The sequence below is a fragment of the Leucopleurus acutus genome, assembly GCF_964270905.1.
Source record: "Leucopleurus acutus genome assembly, chromosome: 4".
Taxonomy (NCBI): Eukaryota; Metazoa; Chordata; class Mammalia; order Artiodactyla; family Delphinidae; genus Leucopleurus; species Leucopleurus acutus.
In genome coordinates, this window is record NC_139146.1 from 66,951,373 (window position 1) to 66,968,444 (window position 17,072).

At 40.2% G+C, this 17,072-nt stretch overlaps 1 protein-coding gene across 1 annotated transcript in view; it reads left to right on the top strand.

The window, feature by feature from the left end:
• Positions 1 to 17,072, top strand: part of GRXCR1 (glutaredoxin and cysteine rich domain containing 1) — a gene marked incomplete at both ends in the record, with an annotated part of 108,167 nt that overhangs the window by 38,236 nt on the left and 52,859 nt on the right. The window contains one exon of the mRNA XM_082838115.1: positions 13,026 to 13,268. Coding sequence (XP_082694241.1) covers positions 13,026 to 13,268 — 243 coding nt within the window. The remainder of the gene's footprint in view (positions 1 to 13,025; positions 13,269 to 17,072) is intronic.

The following is a 17,072-nucleotide window of genomic DNA, read 5'->3' on the forward strand; positions in this document are numbered from 1 at the left end:
TAACTCGAATAAAACTACATTATTTCATTTTAATTGTAAGTGCTAGTCTTTTGGTCTTTTTCTTTTCCATATGTCGTTAAAAACAATAAAATGAGGACAAGTGAAAGAGGCCTTTGGTGATTTCTTTGAATGCATCCTGTTGGCTGCTGTGCAACTCTCAGCTTGCAGCTCTTGGCCTGGCAATGTAGTTTCAATTTAATCAGAGACAACCATTATTAAATCATTCTAGCCAGACTTATCTACACCTACTGAGTGGCCAAGCAACAGCAACAACCTGCATTTTCGCTTTGGGCATTTTGCTAAGAACAAATTCGTCATTATTATTCAAAAATTTGTTAATGAGATAGAAAAACTATACACTGTAAGTGTTCCCCTAAGTTGCAATCAGTTTGATGATATTCTAGTGAGGTTTTATTGATTTGCCTATTTTAGATGAAAAGCATCCATTTTTTTTTCTTAATTTTCCCCTGTATTATGCTGTATTGTGTTATTATAGTAGGAAGTGCATAAGCTTTAGGATCTGACGGCCTTAAGTTCAAATTTTGGTTTGTTCTTCATTCAACAAACATGTGCTTAGTGCCTCTTAATAGACACTCTATTAAGTGTAAAGGATGTAAAATAACAGAAACACTGATCCCAGCAACTTCATAGTCTCATGGTAAAGGAGGAAGGGGTGGTACAGAGTGCATGATGGGATGCAGAAGTTGGGCAGCACCCAGCCCGTTGGAGGGAGGAGTGGGAGAGGCTCCCTAGAGAGATGCGGCTTGACCTGACTTGTGTTGGTTGAGAAGGAAGGGGAAACAATGGAGGAAAGTGTTCCAGGCACAAGGACTACATAAGAGAACGAACGTCATGGGTACTAAAGAACATGGCGTGTTTTGGTGTGTTGGAGAATTTGGCACATCGTTGAAACTTATAAACATTAGTCAGATAATCGGTACATGGCAAGGTGTGCCATGGGAAAGAATGCTAGGGGGAAGATAAGAGCCATATCACAGAGGGCTTTGTAGGTGAGTATTTTGACCTTATCCTGAAAGCTATGGGAAGCAGTCGTTTATTATTATTTTATGTCAAGAAATGACATGATCAGATTCTTCTATGCATTCTGGAAAATGGATAGAAAGGGCCTACTTTAGAGGCATGGAGACAAGTTAAGAGGCTGTTGTAATCCAGGCGAGAATAGTGGGGTCCTGAGTTAAAACTGTAGGAGTGGGAACAGAGGGAAGGAGACAGGCTTGAAACATAAAAAGAAAGAATTGATACTTGATTTATAGAACACAGGGGGTGGTGAGGGAAAGTGCTGGAGAAATCAGGACCTCCCCAGATTTTCAGCAGCTGATTGAATAGGTTTAGTGGCAATGATGTAGTTAGCTTCAGGCATCCTCAATGCAAGGTAGAGAGGGTGTGTTTCTCCAGGTGGAGATGTTACATTGATAACGGGACCTTCAATCTGGAATGCTGGAGTGCAATCTGAGCTGAGGATATACCCTTGGGAGTTCACAGCCTTCCGTTAACTATTGAAATTTTGGATGAGCTCATCCAGAGAGAAGGAGGTAGACCAAGCTGAGAGCCCATGAGAGCCAGAATTCTTAGGGAAAGAGAGACCCTAGCTGAACATGGAGAAGGGATAACCGGACATGTAAGAGGAAGTCTAGGAGAGAAGGATGTTATATATGTCAGTGGGAAAAGATTTTTGTGATTTTGTGCTTTGAACAAGTTTGCAATCTCCCTGTGACTCACTTACTTTGTCAGTGAAAATGGAATAACAATATCTATTGCATTGCATATTGTGAGGATTATAGTGATAATAAATGCATTCATCTGCTATAAAGCCTGTAGCATGAAAATCATCAATGAATATTTTTTCTGCTTCCAGTGTTGATTGAATTATGAATGAAATTGTTGATGATAAAATCTTCCACCTAATGAGACTTATTATTTCCTTCAGTAATTTAAGCAGATCTCTTTCCTAATGACTGTATCTCCAAAATCTAGTCATCAGCTCCAGTAAGGAGTTCTGGTGTCAAAGCCAGCAGTGTCTGGTGAAGAACATTTCCAGAAATATTTTTGTTTTCTTCCTTCTGATAATAATGTGATCAGTCTTGTTTAAAAACACCTGCATTGGGGTTCCCTGGTGGCGCAGTGGTTGAGAGTCCGCCTGCCGTTGCAGGGGACACACGGGTTTGTGCCCCGGTCCGGGAAGATCCCACATGCCGCGAAGCGGCTAGGCCCGTGAGCCATGGCCGTTGAGCCTGCGCGTCCGGAGCCTGTGCTCCGCAACGGGAGGGGCCACAACAGTGAGAGGCCCGCGTACCGCAAAACAAAACAAAACAAAACACCTGCATTTATTTCGTATTTGAATATGCAATCAATATGAAGTGTTAAACTTCCTTTACAAAATTACATTGATCATCCCAAACAGTACGGTATGTACTTGAAAAAATACGTTTTTTATGGTTTTGAGTATTATTCTTCACATCTGCTTCTGTAGGTTTCATGTGCCTCACAATTTAGTTCCTTTTATTAAAGCAACCTAATCTGGGGAAATCTGAGGAGAGATGGAAAGGCAACGTTTTCTTGCTTTTGAAATCTTACCGTTATTCGTTTGTGCGCTTTGAAGTGGAACTGAAAGACTTAGCTAGATTCCTTTGTGGAGCACACAGACAAATTCAACCTCTGGCTTTATGCAGAAATTTCAAGCATTTTCATTTCTGTTTTCCTTTTCATGTAACACAAAGTACCTCCCTCATTTGATCATGCTTCGTGTCTGGTTTTCAGAGCAATTTCTTAGGCTTGTTTGACATTTGGAGGCAAGGCATATTGCAAGGAGAGTGGTAGGAAGGAGTAGAAAAGAGAGATGAGACACACTAGATTGATTAAAGATCAGGCAAATCTTTCTTTAATGCACTTACTCCTTTTTATAATCTTTCCATTTCTTCAGCAGCAACTTGGAGAAGAGTGCTGCTCACAAGTGACTGTATCGAGGTCTTGAAAGAACAATGTGTTTCATGCCTGCCTTACCCTCATTGTGTGTTTATAGGAAGTCAATAAGCGCAATAGTCCAATTACCAGAGGTTTGAGTGTACTCTTGACACTGTCATACATTTGTTCAAGTTGCGCTAGATGATCTCCAAGTTTCTTGTCTGTTTTAAGATTGTGTAACCTGAAGTCCTTTAGCTCCTAAACCTGTGATCCGTGACCTTAAAATTAATCTATGTCTATTTGTCTGTCTATCTATCTATGTATCTCTCTGTCTCTCTATAGGCTTGTCACCTACTTCTCTGTTTCCTCATCTGAAAAGCTAAGATAATGATAGTACCTATTTCCTTCAGAATTAAAGGACTTGATGCTCATAAAATACATGTATCAGCTTCATGTGCCAACTTCCAAGCTACCCATCAGTGCTGTCCGGCAGTTTCTTCCCCTAAATACTGTGTTTAGAATCTGGAGTGGAGCATACTTAGCAGAGGTTGAGACTGACATTCAGAAGAGTCAGAGGGACATCAAGGCTGAAACCTGGAAACCTGAGGAGGAGGCAGGAATGAGGGATTTGCCTGAGGCTGGGTCCATTTTTCTCAACCTCTGAGTGTCCTCTGCCTTTGAAATAGACTCTCAGTCTGCTCTGGGAGTTCCACAGAGACTGAGATCACTTCTCTTCATAACACCGGAATTTGTGAAAGCATCAAGCTGAGACGAGATGCAGGTATTTCAAAATCCAAAGTAGACTCTTATCACTTCCTAACCCACTAAAAGGGATTGACTACATTTAGCTAATTATTCAGGCATTTTCTTTGATGTAGAAAATCCGGAAAGATTTTAATCTTTTATTGTTTGATTTTTATTCATCATATGTATATATTTGGGAGAGTGGAAGATAAAGGGCACCTTTCCCTTTAAGAAAGCACAAGGGTTTGTGTAAAGTAAAAAGATGAAAGGTGTTATGAAAATGATCAAGGCAGAACTAAGCACTTATTATTCTGATGCTATTGTTCAACATTTTAGTCCAGTTTATTCTGGTTTTGCAACTTGAATCTTTCATAGGATGAGAGGGAAAATATGTTTTTTCAATGCCTCCATTTGTAGGGTGTTTCTGATTCATTTGCTGCCTGGTTTTTCGCTGTGGCAAGCACATCACTTTGGGATTGGATGCTCCTGAAATGATGATTTTGTTGTTCACCTCAATATTAGTGTTATCTGTAGAGATGAGTAGAATTGCAAATGCTAATAAATCGTGTTTGTGACAATTTCTATAGAAACCAAATTATTCATATTGGAAGAGAGATGCTTTTGTTTGGGAGGAAGGTGGTTTCCATGAGATCCTAGTTCCTCTTCTCCCAACTGTGTGACTTTGGGGGATAATGATGGCTGGTGTGTTTGTAAAATTTTATAATTTACAATGTCTTCAGGTGCATTTTACCTGTGATCCTACAACTCCTTTATGGGCTAGATTATAGCTACACTCATAAGAGAGAGAGAAAAAGTAGTCCCAGAAAAGTAAACTGATTTTTCCAAATTTATGCAACTCCTAAGTGCCAAAGTCATGGCTCCAGATGGATTTTCTTTCCACTGCAACATGTTGCTTCCTAAAAAAGTTTGATTCAAATACTGAAACTGTGAGTCTCAATTTCTTCCCATATAAAGTGTGCATATGGACTAGATATGACATCACTAACTCAGATCTAAAGGGGCAATGCAGACAATGTTAATGAGAGATGTTGTCTAGATATAAAGGAATGATATTAAATGTGGCAACAGGAGGCATGTGTCATCTAAAGGGAGTTGTTGCTGTCAAGCTCCAGGTATTACTTTTGCAGAGGAATGCAATAAAACTAGTGTTGTCAACTTTTCTGCTTTTTAAAGAGAAGACAAAAATTTCGATGTTCAAGTGAAACCTCCCCGTGCTTGAATAACGCAGAATTGAGAGAACTGCGACCCCTTTCTAAGGTCTGCATGAGGTGGGGAACACCTTCATTTCCAATTAAGTCTGATGTGCTGTAAAGTCAGTATTGTTTCAGTTTAACTTTCTGGAAAAATGTATTTCTTTGGTCTGGAGGATTCATTAGGTTCATTGACTTTTCAATTCATGTCTAGGCCAACTCAGTAATTGATTTGGACAAATAGATAATTTCTGAAGCATGAAAGGAAATGAACTATAATGAATGATATAAAATGAACTCCATAATCTTGGAGCATTATGAAAACAGAATGCTCTCTACAGAAATCTTTGCATGCAGAGATTGTTACTCACGTGTTTCTTTCATGCCACCCAGAGGGCAGCTGAACTTAGACAAAGAGGGATTTTTATTACATCTTATATGCATGGTCTCCTCTATTGTTTTCACTCTCAGAATTGATGGCGCATCCAAACAAATGTAAGTGGTAAGTTAAGTCATTAAAGAGATTTATTTTTTCATCATCGTGTAATTCTGAAATTAAACTTTGCCACATTCAGACTTCTGAGGTGTGAATTTGGACTTGTTGGTTATAATCATAGTGGTGATAGTGCTGCTGGTGTGTGTCCAAAACATTTTGTACTAATGATATTAATAATAAAGAAATGGCATTTGTTGAGTGTTTATTATGCATCAGGCTTCATGTTAAGGGTTTTTCTATTCATTAAATTATTTAATCCTCACAAATTCCCATGAAATAGGCATTGATGTCTATTTTACAAATTAGAAAATTGCAACTTAAAGAGGTTAAGTAACTGGTCCAAAATTACTCTGTTACTAAGAGGCAGATTCAAACCAAGTTTTAATTAAATGTATGGAGAAGAGGTCAGGAGGTATTTCCTGAGCATCTACTATGTATCAGGTAATATTCTAGGTTCTTGTGTACAAAACAAATTCTTGCTTTATTTAGGTTATATTTTATTTTTGGAGATAGACAGTAAACCAATCAACGTACACAATAATGTCCAGCAGTACTAGGTATCCTAAAGAAAAGAACTGGGTTGGAGGATAGAGGGTCTGTTTTACATGGGGTGATGAGGGAAGGTCTGTCTGAGGGGTGACATGTAACCAGAGATATTAGAATAAAGTGGAGGGATGAGCAATGGGAATTTCTAGGACAGTCCTTTTGACAGTCCCTCTGTGGTATACAATTCACTACTCAGGTCTGGAATGGTATGACCCATCGGTTTGTTGTATTTAAGAGGGTTGTGTAGTATCTTCCTAAGACACGAGCAAGGACATAGGAGGCAGACCCGGGTTAAAATTCTGGTTCTGCTCCTTTTTCCTCTGAGGTATTTAGACACCCTAAGTTTATCTTCAAGCTTTAGTTTCCTCCTCTATAAAATTTGGATAATAATCCTTTTCTCTTATGATAAGTGAACATTGCACACATCAAGTTCCCCTTTGCAGCCCTGGAACTACATATGTATATGCAGGAGTCATGCAACAAATAGTAGGTATTGTAATTATTTTTATAACCTGTGTCTTACAGCGGGACACGGAGAAGTTCCCCGTGGTGTTTTGTGGTCAATGTGTAGGAGGGAATACGGCATAGAACAGGGGTCCCCAACCCCTGGACCACCGACCAGTACCGGTCCGTGGCCTGTTAGGAACCAGGCCGCACAGCCGGAGGTGAGAGGCAGCCCAGCGAGCGAAGCTGCATCTGCCGCTCCCCATTGCTCGCATCACCGCCTGAGCCATCACGCCCCCGGCCCCCGGCCGTGGAAAAATTGTCTTCCACGAAACCAGTCCTTGGTGCCCAAAAGCTTGGGGACCGCTGGCCTAGAAAATCACCATGTACCCTCAGAACTGAATAGGGAGTGTGGTCAGAATGGAATTAGATCCAGGAAATAAGCTAAGAGAGGAGCCTGGTGTGGATAAAGTGGGTTTTCACATCACAGTAGTGAAGCGCAAGAATGAGAATTCAAAAGGCGATTTGAAAGCAAGGGTGGGCGGGGGGTTATTTATTTATTTAAATTTAATATTAAGAAGCATCCCAGAATATGCATACGGCTACAGAAGTTTACAGAGTAGCATGGAGAGGGAGAGAGAGAGAAAAAATTCCCGTCCTTTACAAAGCCCCACAGCCCTGCTTCCAAAGGCATGTGTCTTCTATTTAAAATGGTGGTCCCTGGAGCCAGTGGGTTGGCCCAATGCCTGATAATCAAGAAATAGGTCTAGTCCCGGTTTGCCTTCTGATATGCTGCATGGCTCTGAGCTAATCACTTCGCCTCTTTGCCTTCAGACAGCAGAGAAGAGCTCTCTATACTTTGTCCATTTCAAAGGTATCCTTTTAGACAGGAAAACATTTACAGTGTCCCTCCTGTGACGTTACTTACTGTTAAATGTGGGCGCATAATTTAGTAAAGAGGCAAACCTCTTTAAATCGCCAGTATTATCTCATGGGCACTGAATTAGGCCTACATCAGTCTGTTTTGGCAACAACCTGATTCTGGGGCAGCGGTAGCAAACCAAGAGTGTGGTTCAAGCGTTCTGATTGACTCAGTAGAAACCCACAGACTTTGAAGGGTGTGTATCTGGGCTCCAATTTTCTAACTTTGCTGTAACTTTAACTCTGTCACCTTGTCTAGGACACTTATCCCGTCTGAGCCTAGGTTTCTAGATCTATAAATAAAGACCGTTACAGCATGTAAGTTATTGGGAGGATTAAGTGAACGTTAAGTTATTAGCATAATGTCTGCCATCGCCATTTAAAAATGTCACTTTTTATTATATTTTAAAGTTTTGTTTAAGACCTGAGTTCCTGGAATTGTCTGGAAGCCCAGATTTCAGGAGGCCTTGTCAAACCGGCACCAGGCTGTACAGTCAAAGGGGTCAAGTGGAAATAGCCCACTGGATCTGGATCTGCTCCAGCCCGGGGAGCTGGGTCTGCGCAGAGCTGATCCTCTGTCGGGGAGCCGTAGGAACTAATCCTTGGCCTGAATCAGTGACAGTTCCAGTGGATGTGAGGCCTCCAGAAGTGTCCCTGGATGCCTAGGTGACTACAGAACTTACTGTTGACAGTGGCTATTGCCGGACAAGGTGCAAGCTGAGGACATACGTTGGCTACAAAGTAACCCCTTAGTCTTTTTTTTTTTTAACATCTTTATTGGAGTATAATTGCTTTACAATGGTGTGTTACTTTCTGCTTTACAACAAAGTGAATCAGCTATACATATCCATATATCCCCAGATCTCTTCCCTCCTTAGTCTTGTTCACAGCAATTTCCGTCCCTTACCAACACATCTACGTTTGCTACAGGTTGTTGTGAGGCTTCGGGGCACCCCAAAGAGTCATCTTTTTTAATCAATGGAAAGGAAGAAACGGCTTGCCTTTATTAACATCTAGGTCAGCTTTCTCAGAACAAGCGGGCTGCAAATCCCAGTGGCTTCTTAGCGCTGTCTCAGATGCCTCCATCCTTCATTACGCTATTCCCATGGTAACTCTCAGGAAGGGAGAAGAGGGACAGCTAACCACTGAGGGGCTATTTTTAGCTTTCTGGCCAAATGCTCTGACAAATCTGTTGAGGGAAAGAAAATGAGGCAAGTGTGGAAGAGGATTTCTTTTTCTAAAGACAGTATCATTTAAAACTGATATTATGAAACTGGAAACAACCTTGAGGAATCATTTAACCCACTTCTACCTCTAGAAAGATCCACTTTCAAATCATATCAAAATATTGTTCAGTGAGATTATTTTTAGAAAATTTTACTTAATAGCCTATTCTACTAGATAAACTATATTTCCTACCTTGAATTTACCCTGGATTCAATCTCAGTTTTCAGACCAAGGGAGTTGGGAATGAGACTGAGTATGATTGCTCAAGTTGTGGAATCACACAGCCCTGGAGGCATCCTTCCTTTATTCTTTGCTAATAATGACAGTCTCTAGGTTTGTGCAGTGCACATCCTGTGCAACTATCTGCACTGGCCCTGCTTCACTTATTTATTTATTTATTTATTTATTTATTTTGCGGTATGTGGGCCTCTCACTGTTGTGGCCTCTCCCGTTGCGGAGCACAGGCTCCGGACGCGCAGACTCAGTGGCCATGGCTCACGGGCCCAGCCACTCCGCGGCATGTGGGATCTTCCCGGACCGGGGCACGAACCTGCGTTCCCTGCCGATCAACCACTGCGCCACCAGGGAAGTCCTGCTTCACTTATTTTTAAAATATGTAAACCCCTCCCATCCTCCTTAAAAGCCTTCAGGAACTTCTCATTGCTCTTAGGTTAAAGGCCATAGAGTGGCTATAAAATACAACATGATACTGATCCTACATGCATGTCCAGAATCATTCAGTATTATTATAATTCTCCTTTGTGTTTCAGCAAATACCTTCTTTCAGAGTCTCAAACATGCCATCTTCCTCCATCTCAACATCTTTGCACTTATCTGTGACTTTTTCCCCATGCGCTCTGCCTAGTTAATGCCTGTAACTCTTTCTTATCCTTTAAATCAGAGCTCAAATATCAGAAAACACTTTTTCGACCTCTAAAACAGAAAAGGCCCTTCTGCCATAGCCTCTTCTAACAACTTGTGCATTTCCTTTGCATCACTTAACAGTTTGTAATTCTATATTGATTTATGTAACATTTTAGTTTTTTTATTACTTTAAACTATGAGCTCCAAGTCGTTAGGAATTATAATTTTTGCTCCCCATTATATATATAGTGCCTAGCATATGTTTGGCAAATTATTCTAATGACTGTATAAATGACTAGCAGTTATTTTAAAGGGACATAAACCCAGTTTCTCTAACAAGTCAAGCTGCCTATATGTGACTTCACCGGGGCTCCTCAAAAATATAATGTGCACCCAGATTTCCCAGAGAACTTGTTAAAGTGCAGATTCAGATTCAGTAGATCTGGGGTGAAGCTCATGATTCTGCATTTCCAACTGGTATCCAACTAGCTCTACAACTTGGTTGCACAGTGGAATTGCCAGAGGAGATTTCAAAAAAAATCACTCTGGTGATTCTGATATAACTGGTATGTGCTTGGCCTGGGCTTTGGGGATTTTTAAAGCTCCCTAGTTTATTCTAATATCCAATCACTGATTCCAGGCAAAGCTCATCCTCAACAGTAGGCAAAGGGATATTTTTTGTTACCCTTTGCACTGAACAGCATCTAACATGGCCACTTGATAAGGGTTCATGTTATTACTGTTTTTTAAATGTCTGTCTCTTAGAGAGACACAGAAAAGTGGTACCAAGCATATGTTGTACGAGCAGAGAGAATCCTGTGTGAGAACAGAATGGCCCAATCTTAAATTTTCCCACTTCGTCACATGGGGAAATGTATTTCTTATAAAATATTTCAAAAGTAAGTGTACTATTGAAAAAAGTGGAACATTTTGATAGAAACAAATGCAGTTATAGCAGTCTTTGCAGCCAGAGGAACAATGCATAATTACTCAGATAATATCAGGAAAAAGAGAAGTTTGATGCTCTTCCAAAAGCTGCAGCATTTACAGTGAGTTCCTTGATTCCCAGCTTGTTCATAATTGTGAATATGAAGAGGAACCAGAGGCTCTTGGGCATTTGGTTACTCTTTTTGAAGATCAATGCTTCTTAATCTAAAGCCTAGTAATAATCCTCTTTTCTTGTCATTAATTACATTGATATTTTCCATTGATTTATTTTTGCTTGTGGTTTTAATCTTAAAAATTCCACAATGTGGAGTGTAATATCTTTGCAGTGTATATCTCAGCACACAGTACTATGTTTTAAGCCCTACACTAGTTGTTTTCTTAATCTTCTCAGCAAACCTATTAGGTACCTACCACCACTATTATCACATTTTACAGATGAGAAAACTGAGGCTAAACAGCTCGTTAGCTTCCCAGAGACAGAGATGGCCAGAGACAGAGTCCAGGTATATCTGATATACCTCCCTGGGACTCTCTCCTTTCCAATGTTATAAATTAGCAGTATATAGGCCAAATTCAGCCTTCAGATATTTTGTCCAGGGGTCTCAATACATTTTTAAATGGGGTGCCACTATTTAGAATGCAGAAAATTTCCTATAAAAATCCAGATTTCAAGTTTATATTTACAATAATCATATCTGACAACACTGAGTGACATTCCTGAAACTTGCCTGAAGCTGAGTTATGTTTTTCCCTTTCAAATGACACTCTCCCTGCTTCTCACTAATATCTTATTTACTCCTGGTCTGCTCCAGCATTTATGACACCTGCTTGGCCCCTCCAGGCCTCTGGTTTTCAACTTAGCTTCTAACCTCTATTGAGGAAAGAAAAGATTCTTATGTCTTTAATACATTTTACCATTAGGAAAAAAAAAAATGTCCAGTCTCTCAGTGAAGTGGAGACCACTGCATAGCCATTTCCATCACTTCATATCTTTCTAGAACTATCTGTATTTGCATCTGGCAGAGTGGTCTGATTTCTTTGAGTACAAAGTGGTGAAGCTTAGTATCTTACCTTCTGGTTCTAGTATTTAGCCATCTGGAGTGGTTTCAAATCAAAGTTTTGATTTCACAGGAGTTTATAAGTTGTGTGGTTGTCTTTCAACAACTGTAGCACTGTGGAGACTCACGTATCCCTTGATCTCACGGTATATAGTTGGGTTCTGTTCAGTCTCCTTCAAATAAGGCTATAATAAAGAGGAAGAGGGTGATGTCACCCTGGTGATGTCAGGACCTAGCTGATAAGGCCCTCGCAGTGCTGGCAGGGTTTGAATGCAGTCACTGATTTCTGATGCAGCAGGAAACAGAGACAAAAAGAGATTCTCTTTAGGAGTCTTCACCTTGGTTTTGAGAGTTGCTTACCTCCATTTTGAGAGTGTCAGCCTCCAATTGCTTACACTCCATTGCAGTGTACTGTTTCCTTGTTTCCTTTTTATGCCTGGCTTTGACCTGCTGCCCACCTTGATATTGGTTTCTATGCACTCTCTCTGAGCCACTATATCTTCTGTTCCTCACGGCAGAACCTTCTCACTGCACACGGGAGCCTGTCATTCAACAGAGCTCATGCACACATTTTATGCCTCTTAAATCTCAGAACAATCCTATGATATAGATCTTGTTATTCCCAGTGAATTTTGGCTCAAAAAAGCTGTCAAATTTGGTAAGTTGATGAGTAGAAGAATTTTCAAATGGTTAAATGCTAACTTTGTCTATTCTGTTCCATGTTTTGCTTTGGGTATAAGAGGCAGCTATTGTAGTTGAATGATGTCTACAAAACATGAGAAAAATAATTCAACCATTCCTTATTTCACCACATGGCATGCCATGTGAGGCATCATCAATTTTAAGATATGCCAATTACAATGGAATATTACTCAGCCATAAAAAGAAATGAAATTGAGTTATTTGTAGTGAGGTGGATGGACCTAGAGTCTGTCATACAGAATGAAGTAAGTCAGAAAGAGAAAAACAAATACCGTATGCTAACACATATATATGGACTCTAAAAAAAGAAAATGGTTCTGAAGAACCTAGGGGCAGGACAGGAATAAAGATGCAGACGTAGAGAATAGACTTGAGGACACGGGGAGGCGGAAGGGTAAGCTGGGACGAAGTGAGAGAGTGGCATGGACATATATACACTACCAAATGTAAAATAGATAGCTCGTGGGAAGCAGCCGCATAGCACAGGGAGATCAGCTCTGTGCTTTGTGACCACCTAGAGGGGTGGGATAGGGAGGGTGGGAGGGAGATGCAAGACGGAGGGGATATGGGGATATATGTATATGTATAGCTGATTCACTTTGTTATACAGCAGCAACTAACACAAAAATGTAAAGCAGTTGTACCCCAATAAAGATGTTAAAAAAAAAAAAAGATATGCCATTATCTGATACGCCATTGGGAACAGAAAAAATACTGTCAATTAAATTATGTCATTTAAATTATGTTGATTGTCATCCTATTGCAATTACAGATGTTCTAAAGTATAAAGACATGTCTTAGAATTGACGAATATGGTGCTTATTCAACTTTTATTGCAGGCCTTTGATGTGTAAGACGTTGGCTGAAATGTTAATTGTCTTAAAATAAAGAGATGTAAGAAAGCAAATGCCAAAATATTTACACTATAATATTTTCCTACAGCAACCATCAATTGAACTAGAATTTGACCGCGTAGTGATTTATACGACTTGCCTTCGTGTGGTACGGACAACCTTTGAAAGGTGTGAACTGGTAAGAAAGATCTTCCAAAACCATCGGGTAAAATTTGAAGAGAAAAACATAGCTCTGAATGGTGACTATGGAAAAGAATTAGATGAACGATGCCGACGGGTTTCTGAAGCTCCTTCGCTTCCTGTCGTGTTCATCGATGGCCATTACCTTGGGGTGAGTATCTGCTAAGGAAAATCTTCTTTTTTATTGAACCCAACCAGTGTTGATAGAAAGCTATAAGGCTATGACAAGGCAACTTGCATCATAGCTACCAGCATACTAGCTATTTTTTTAAGTTCAATCCAAAGGGTTTGAAGCACTTATTTCTATCCTAAATGATGTGTTGCTACAGTGTTCATCCCTGCAGGGTCATGATGAAATGAAATCAGCATGAAATTGCCTTTTTGAATAGAAATACAGTTTTTAAATGTTTAGTTGACTTGAGTTTTGCATTGTGAAGCTTGACATGTGGGATAAAAACCTTTTTTTTTTTTTTTAGTGCAGGCAAGAAAAATGGGATATATGAGATATCCATTTGTGAATTCTCCTATACCCCATTATCAAACACTCAGTTTCCTACTTAATGAAACTAAGATGACAGTCGTGAAATGAAATCAATAAGAAATGGGGCCCGGAGCCAGAATTTTAATCTGCTTGTTTAAAATGATTCTTGATTTTGGTAATGCGAGAACGTGAGACACAAATGCAGGCTTACGGGCAAGCAGAGAATTCCCAGAGCAGCAACAAAACATGACTGCTTCCTTGCTCTTTGAATAGCACGGTTAGCATCTTTAACCCCCACTGATCTATGAACAAGCTTCATCAGTACGAAGCCCAAGAAGGGGGGCTTTGGAGAGTGCAGTTTGGAAAGAGAGAGAGCAAAGGGACACCAGCAGTTGAGGGGGGTGGGACTGACTACAAGGTCACTGATCAGAGAACAGAAAACGGCTGTCAACCAGAGATGGATCCTTGCATCTTGGTTTCATTTCAAATCTGGTCTTAACCTTCAGCTTCCAGGGAAGGTTAGAAAAAGCCAGAGCAGGAAATGCTCCTGTTTGTTACAGGGAGCTTGTGTCCTGATATCCTGTCTAGAGCCATGGCTGTTAGAGGCCGCCTGTCATCTTACGGAAAGGTTAATGCAGAGAAGCCATGATTCAGTAGCTATGATGTTATGCAATCTTACTTTTAACCAGAGCTGGACACAGATAGATTCTGAACTAGAAGTATTTTGATTCAAGTATTGAGCCTCTTATCTTATACTTCAACATATACCCTGAGGTCCCAGAAACCCATAACAATGGCAGTGATAAAAATGACTAAATGAATGAATAAATAAATAAATTTTAAAAAGTACTATACTATACTCTCAGCTTATATGTGTCATCTCATCTAGTCCTCAGGCCCTAGAAATCAACTCTCTGGCGCAGTGGTTAAGAGGCAAGACAGCTTTGAAGTCGGGCAGCATTGTTTCAAATTCCTGCTCTGCTACTTCTGATTCTGGGAAATTTATAAATCACTCTGTGCCTGATTTCCTCATTTGTAAAATGAAAATGATAATCATAATAGAACTTTTCTTAGGCTAATTTTGAGGATTTTACTGATATATACACTGTATATAGTGTGTGTGTGTGTGTGTGTGTGTGTGTGTGTGTGTGTATATATATATATATATATATATATACACACACACACACACATAGCTGGGTAATTGGCAGGACCAGGACTCAAAGTTAGGTCTGTCCGATTTCCCAGACCCTTGCACCCTGACACATCACCTCAAGGAAAGTGATCTTTGCTAGTTTGTTTCCTGGTGGGTTCTTAGCACCTAGAACAGGGTTTGGCATAAAGTGCTCAAAAACATATGCTGAATGGATGTAGGAATGATGCTATATTGTCTCCTCATATTCTCTCCTTCTCTCCTGAGACATTCTTCCACAAGGAAAGAAAATCTCATAAACTCATCCAGACTGCGGAGAAAATCACGGATAAGGGTTGTGGGTATTTGCATTGTAACCTGGGGAAATTCTTCCGACAATGTAAGATATTTTTCATTGTGGAATTTTAAGTTCTGTGAAGCTACACAATTAATCTTAGTGGGCGACTGCTTACTTACACAGGTACAAGGTGGGCCCCACCTGCTACTCTGCTCTCGACCAGGCTCATCTTCTTCCTACTTTTCAGTGGAACAGGCAAAATGCCTCTCTTGCTATTTGTCTTTCGGTTTCAGGGATAGAGGGAGAGTGCAACAGAGGAGGTAGGGTGCAGAGTTCTTTCTCGATTGCTTTGTCTCTGTGATCACTTTATTTACACACATGCCTAGAGGCAGAGGGATCACAGAGGTGCTACCTGCTGCTTCTGAAATTTGAAGCTAATTCCCCAGATCTGGAGAGAGGCCAGAGACGAGATTTTTTTCCTTTTTTTTTTCTTATGAAAGGGGAATTGCTTCTAAATTTACAATTCAAAATGGAGATAAACACTCCAGAACAACTTAGGTAACAAATTTCCCTACTACTACAGTAGCCCCTATATTTAGATTCCAGTGCACAGTTGCAAATGGAGTACATTGCCAGAATTGTAGAGCCTTTTCCCTGCAGTGTTTGCACATCTGAAATGGAAGGATGCCCTCTGCTGGGTTTTGGCATGTGGTGAAGCATAATTTTGGGGGAGGAAAAGGAACTGATGTTGGTAGTTTCCTTAACATCTGTGATGTTTTAAACAGTTACATGAAACCATTTGATTTAGTTTAAATTTAAATAAATGAGAAAATTCAAGATGTGTGAATCATCTGCACAAATACAACTGTCTTTAAGGATGGAGAGAAACAAATAGACAAACAGAGCCAGAGAACGAAATAGACAGAGACACAGACAGAGGCATATGGAGGCAGAGTGCAGGAGACAGTGAGATGGGATGGAGAGAGGATGAGGACATTTCACAGCTCCCTAATTTTACTGCCATCACTGCCATCAGACCCAGGGTGGGTGGTGCCAAGGGAATTCAGTTATTTTCATTGAACGGAAGCTAATAGGACTCCTTCTATGGGCAAGAATGGAAGAATTGACAAGGATGCTCTTTTTGCCTGATGACTGTCTTCCCCAGCCAAACTAAAAACTCAAGATGGAAGCAATAGAATAGTCAAGGGAAAGAAATGACTTTAGAAAGCAAATCTACACTGCCCTGGGATGCTCAGTGGTGGAGGGAGAGAGATGGGGGGAGGAGCAAGTTCAGCTTGGAACTTACTTGGGGCAAGTGCCCTATTGTTTTGGCATCAGAAAAGCTTTACACAAAAAGATTGTGTTCCAACAGTTTGGACATAAATAATCTTAGAAATACCCGTAGGAAATGAATTAGAAATAGTATCTTGATTATGGACCAACCATAATACTCTACAGTAAGAGTTCACAAAATCCACGTTGGAACTGAGCTATGAAACATGTAGAATGAATCCAAGTGTGGACTCCAGTAACAAAGAGAGGAATGGAAAGGCTGGTGATCTAGAGGGGTCTCTTAAATTAGCTGATATTGAGTTGTGACTGCTTGATAATTCTATATCTATTTAAAGTACTGTTTTATTCAATTTAAGAATGAAGGAATTATTATTGAGCATAGCTAGTAGACACACTAGAAATACAGACTCTAGGCATGTTTCTAGGGACTACTTCCAAAATTTCTCCAATTTTCCAATTACGTCCAATTTTCCCAGAAATGGGCCACCAAGGAAGCCTCTGCCACAATCTGGAGGTGGTCAGCTCCAGTAACTTGCTGCCTTTGCCATGGTCCACACCAGCAAAATGGATGACTTGTTCTCTGCCCTTCTTTCTACAAAATTTTCTTCCTAATAAAGTTTTGAGTGAGTGTATCTGTTTGTGGTTACTAAATAAGTCACATGTGAAAGCAGTGAGGGAAAATGGGAAATATGCTTTTTAGGTTTCTAGCCTCTATACACTGCTGTACACGCTATAGCACAGGAAGACATTC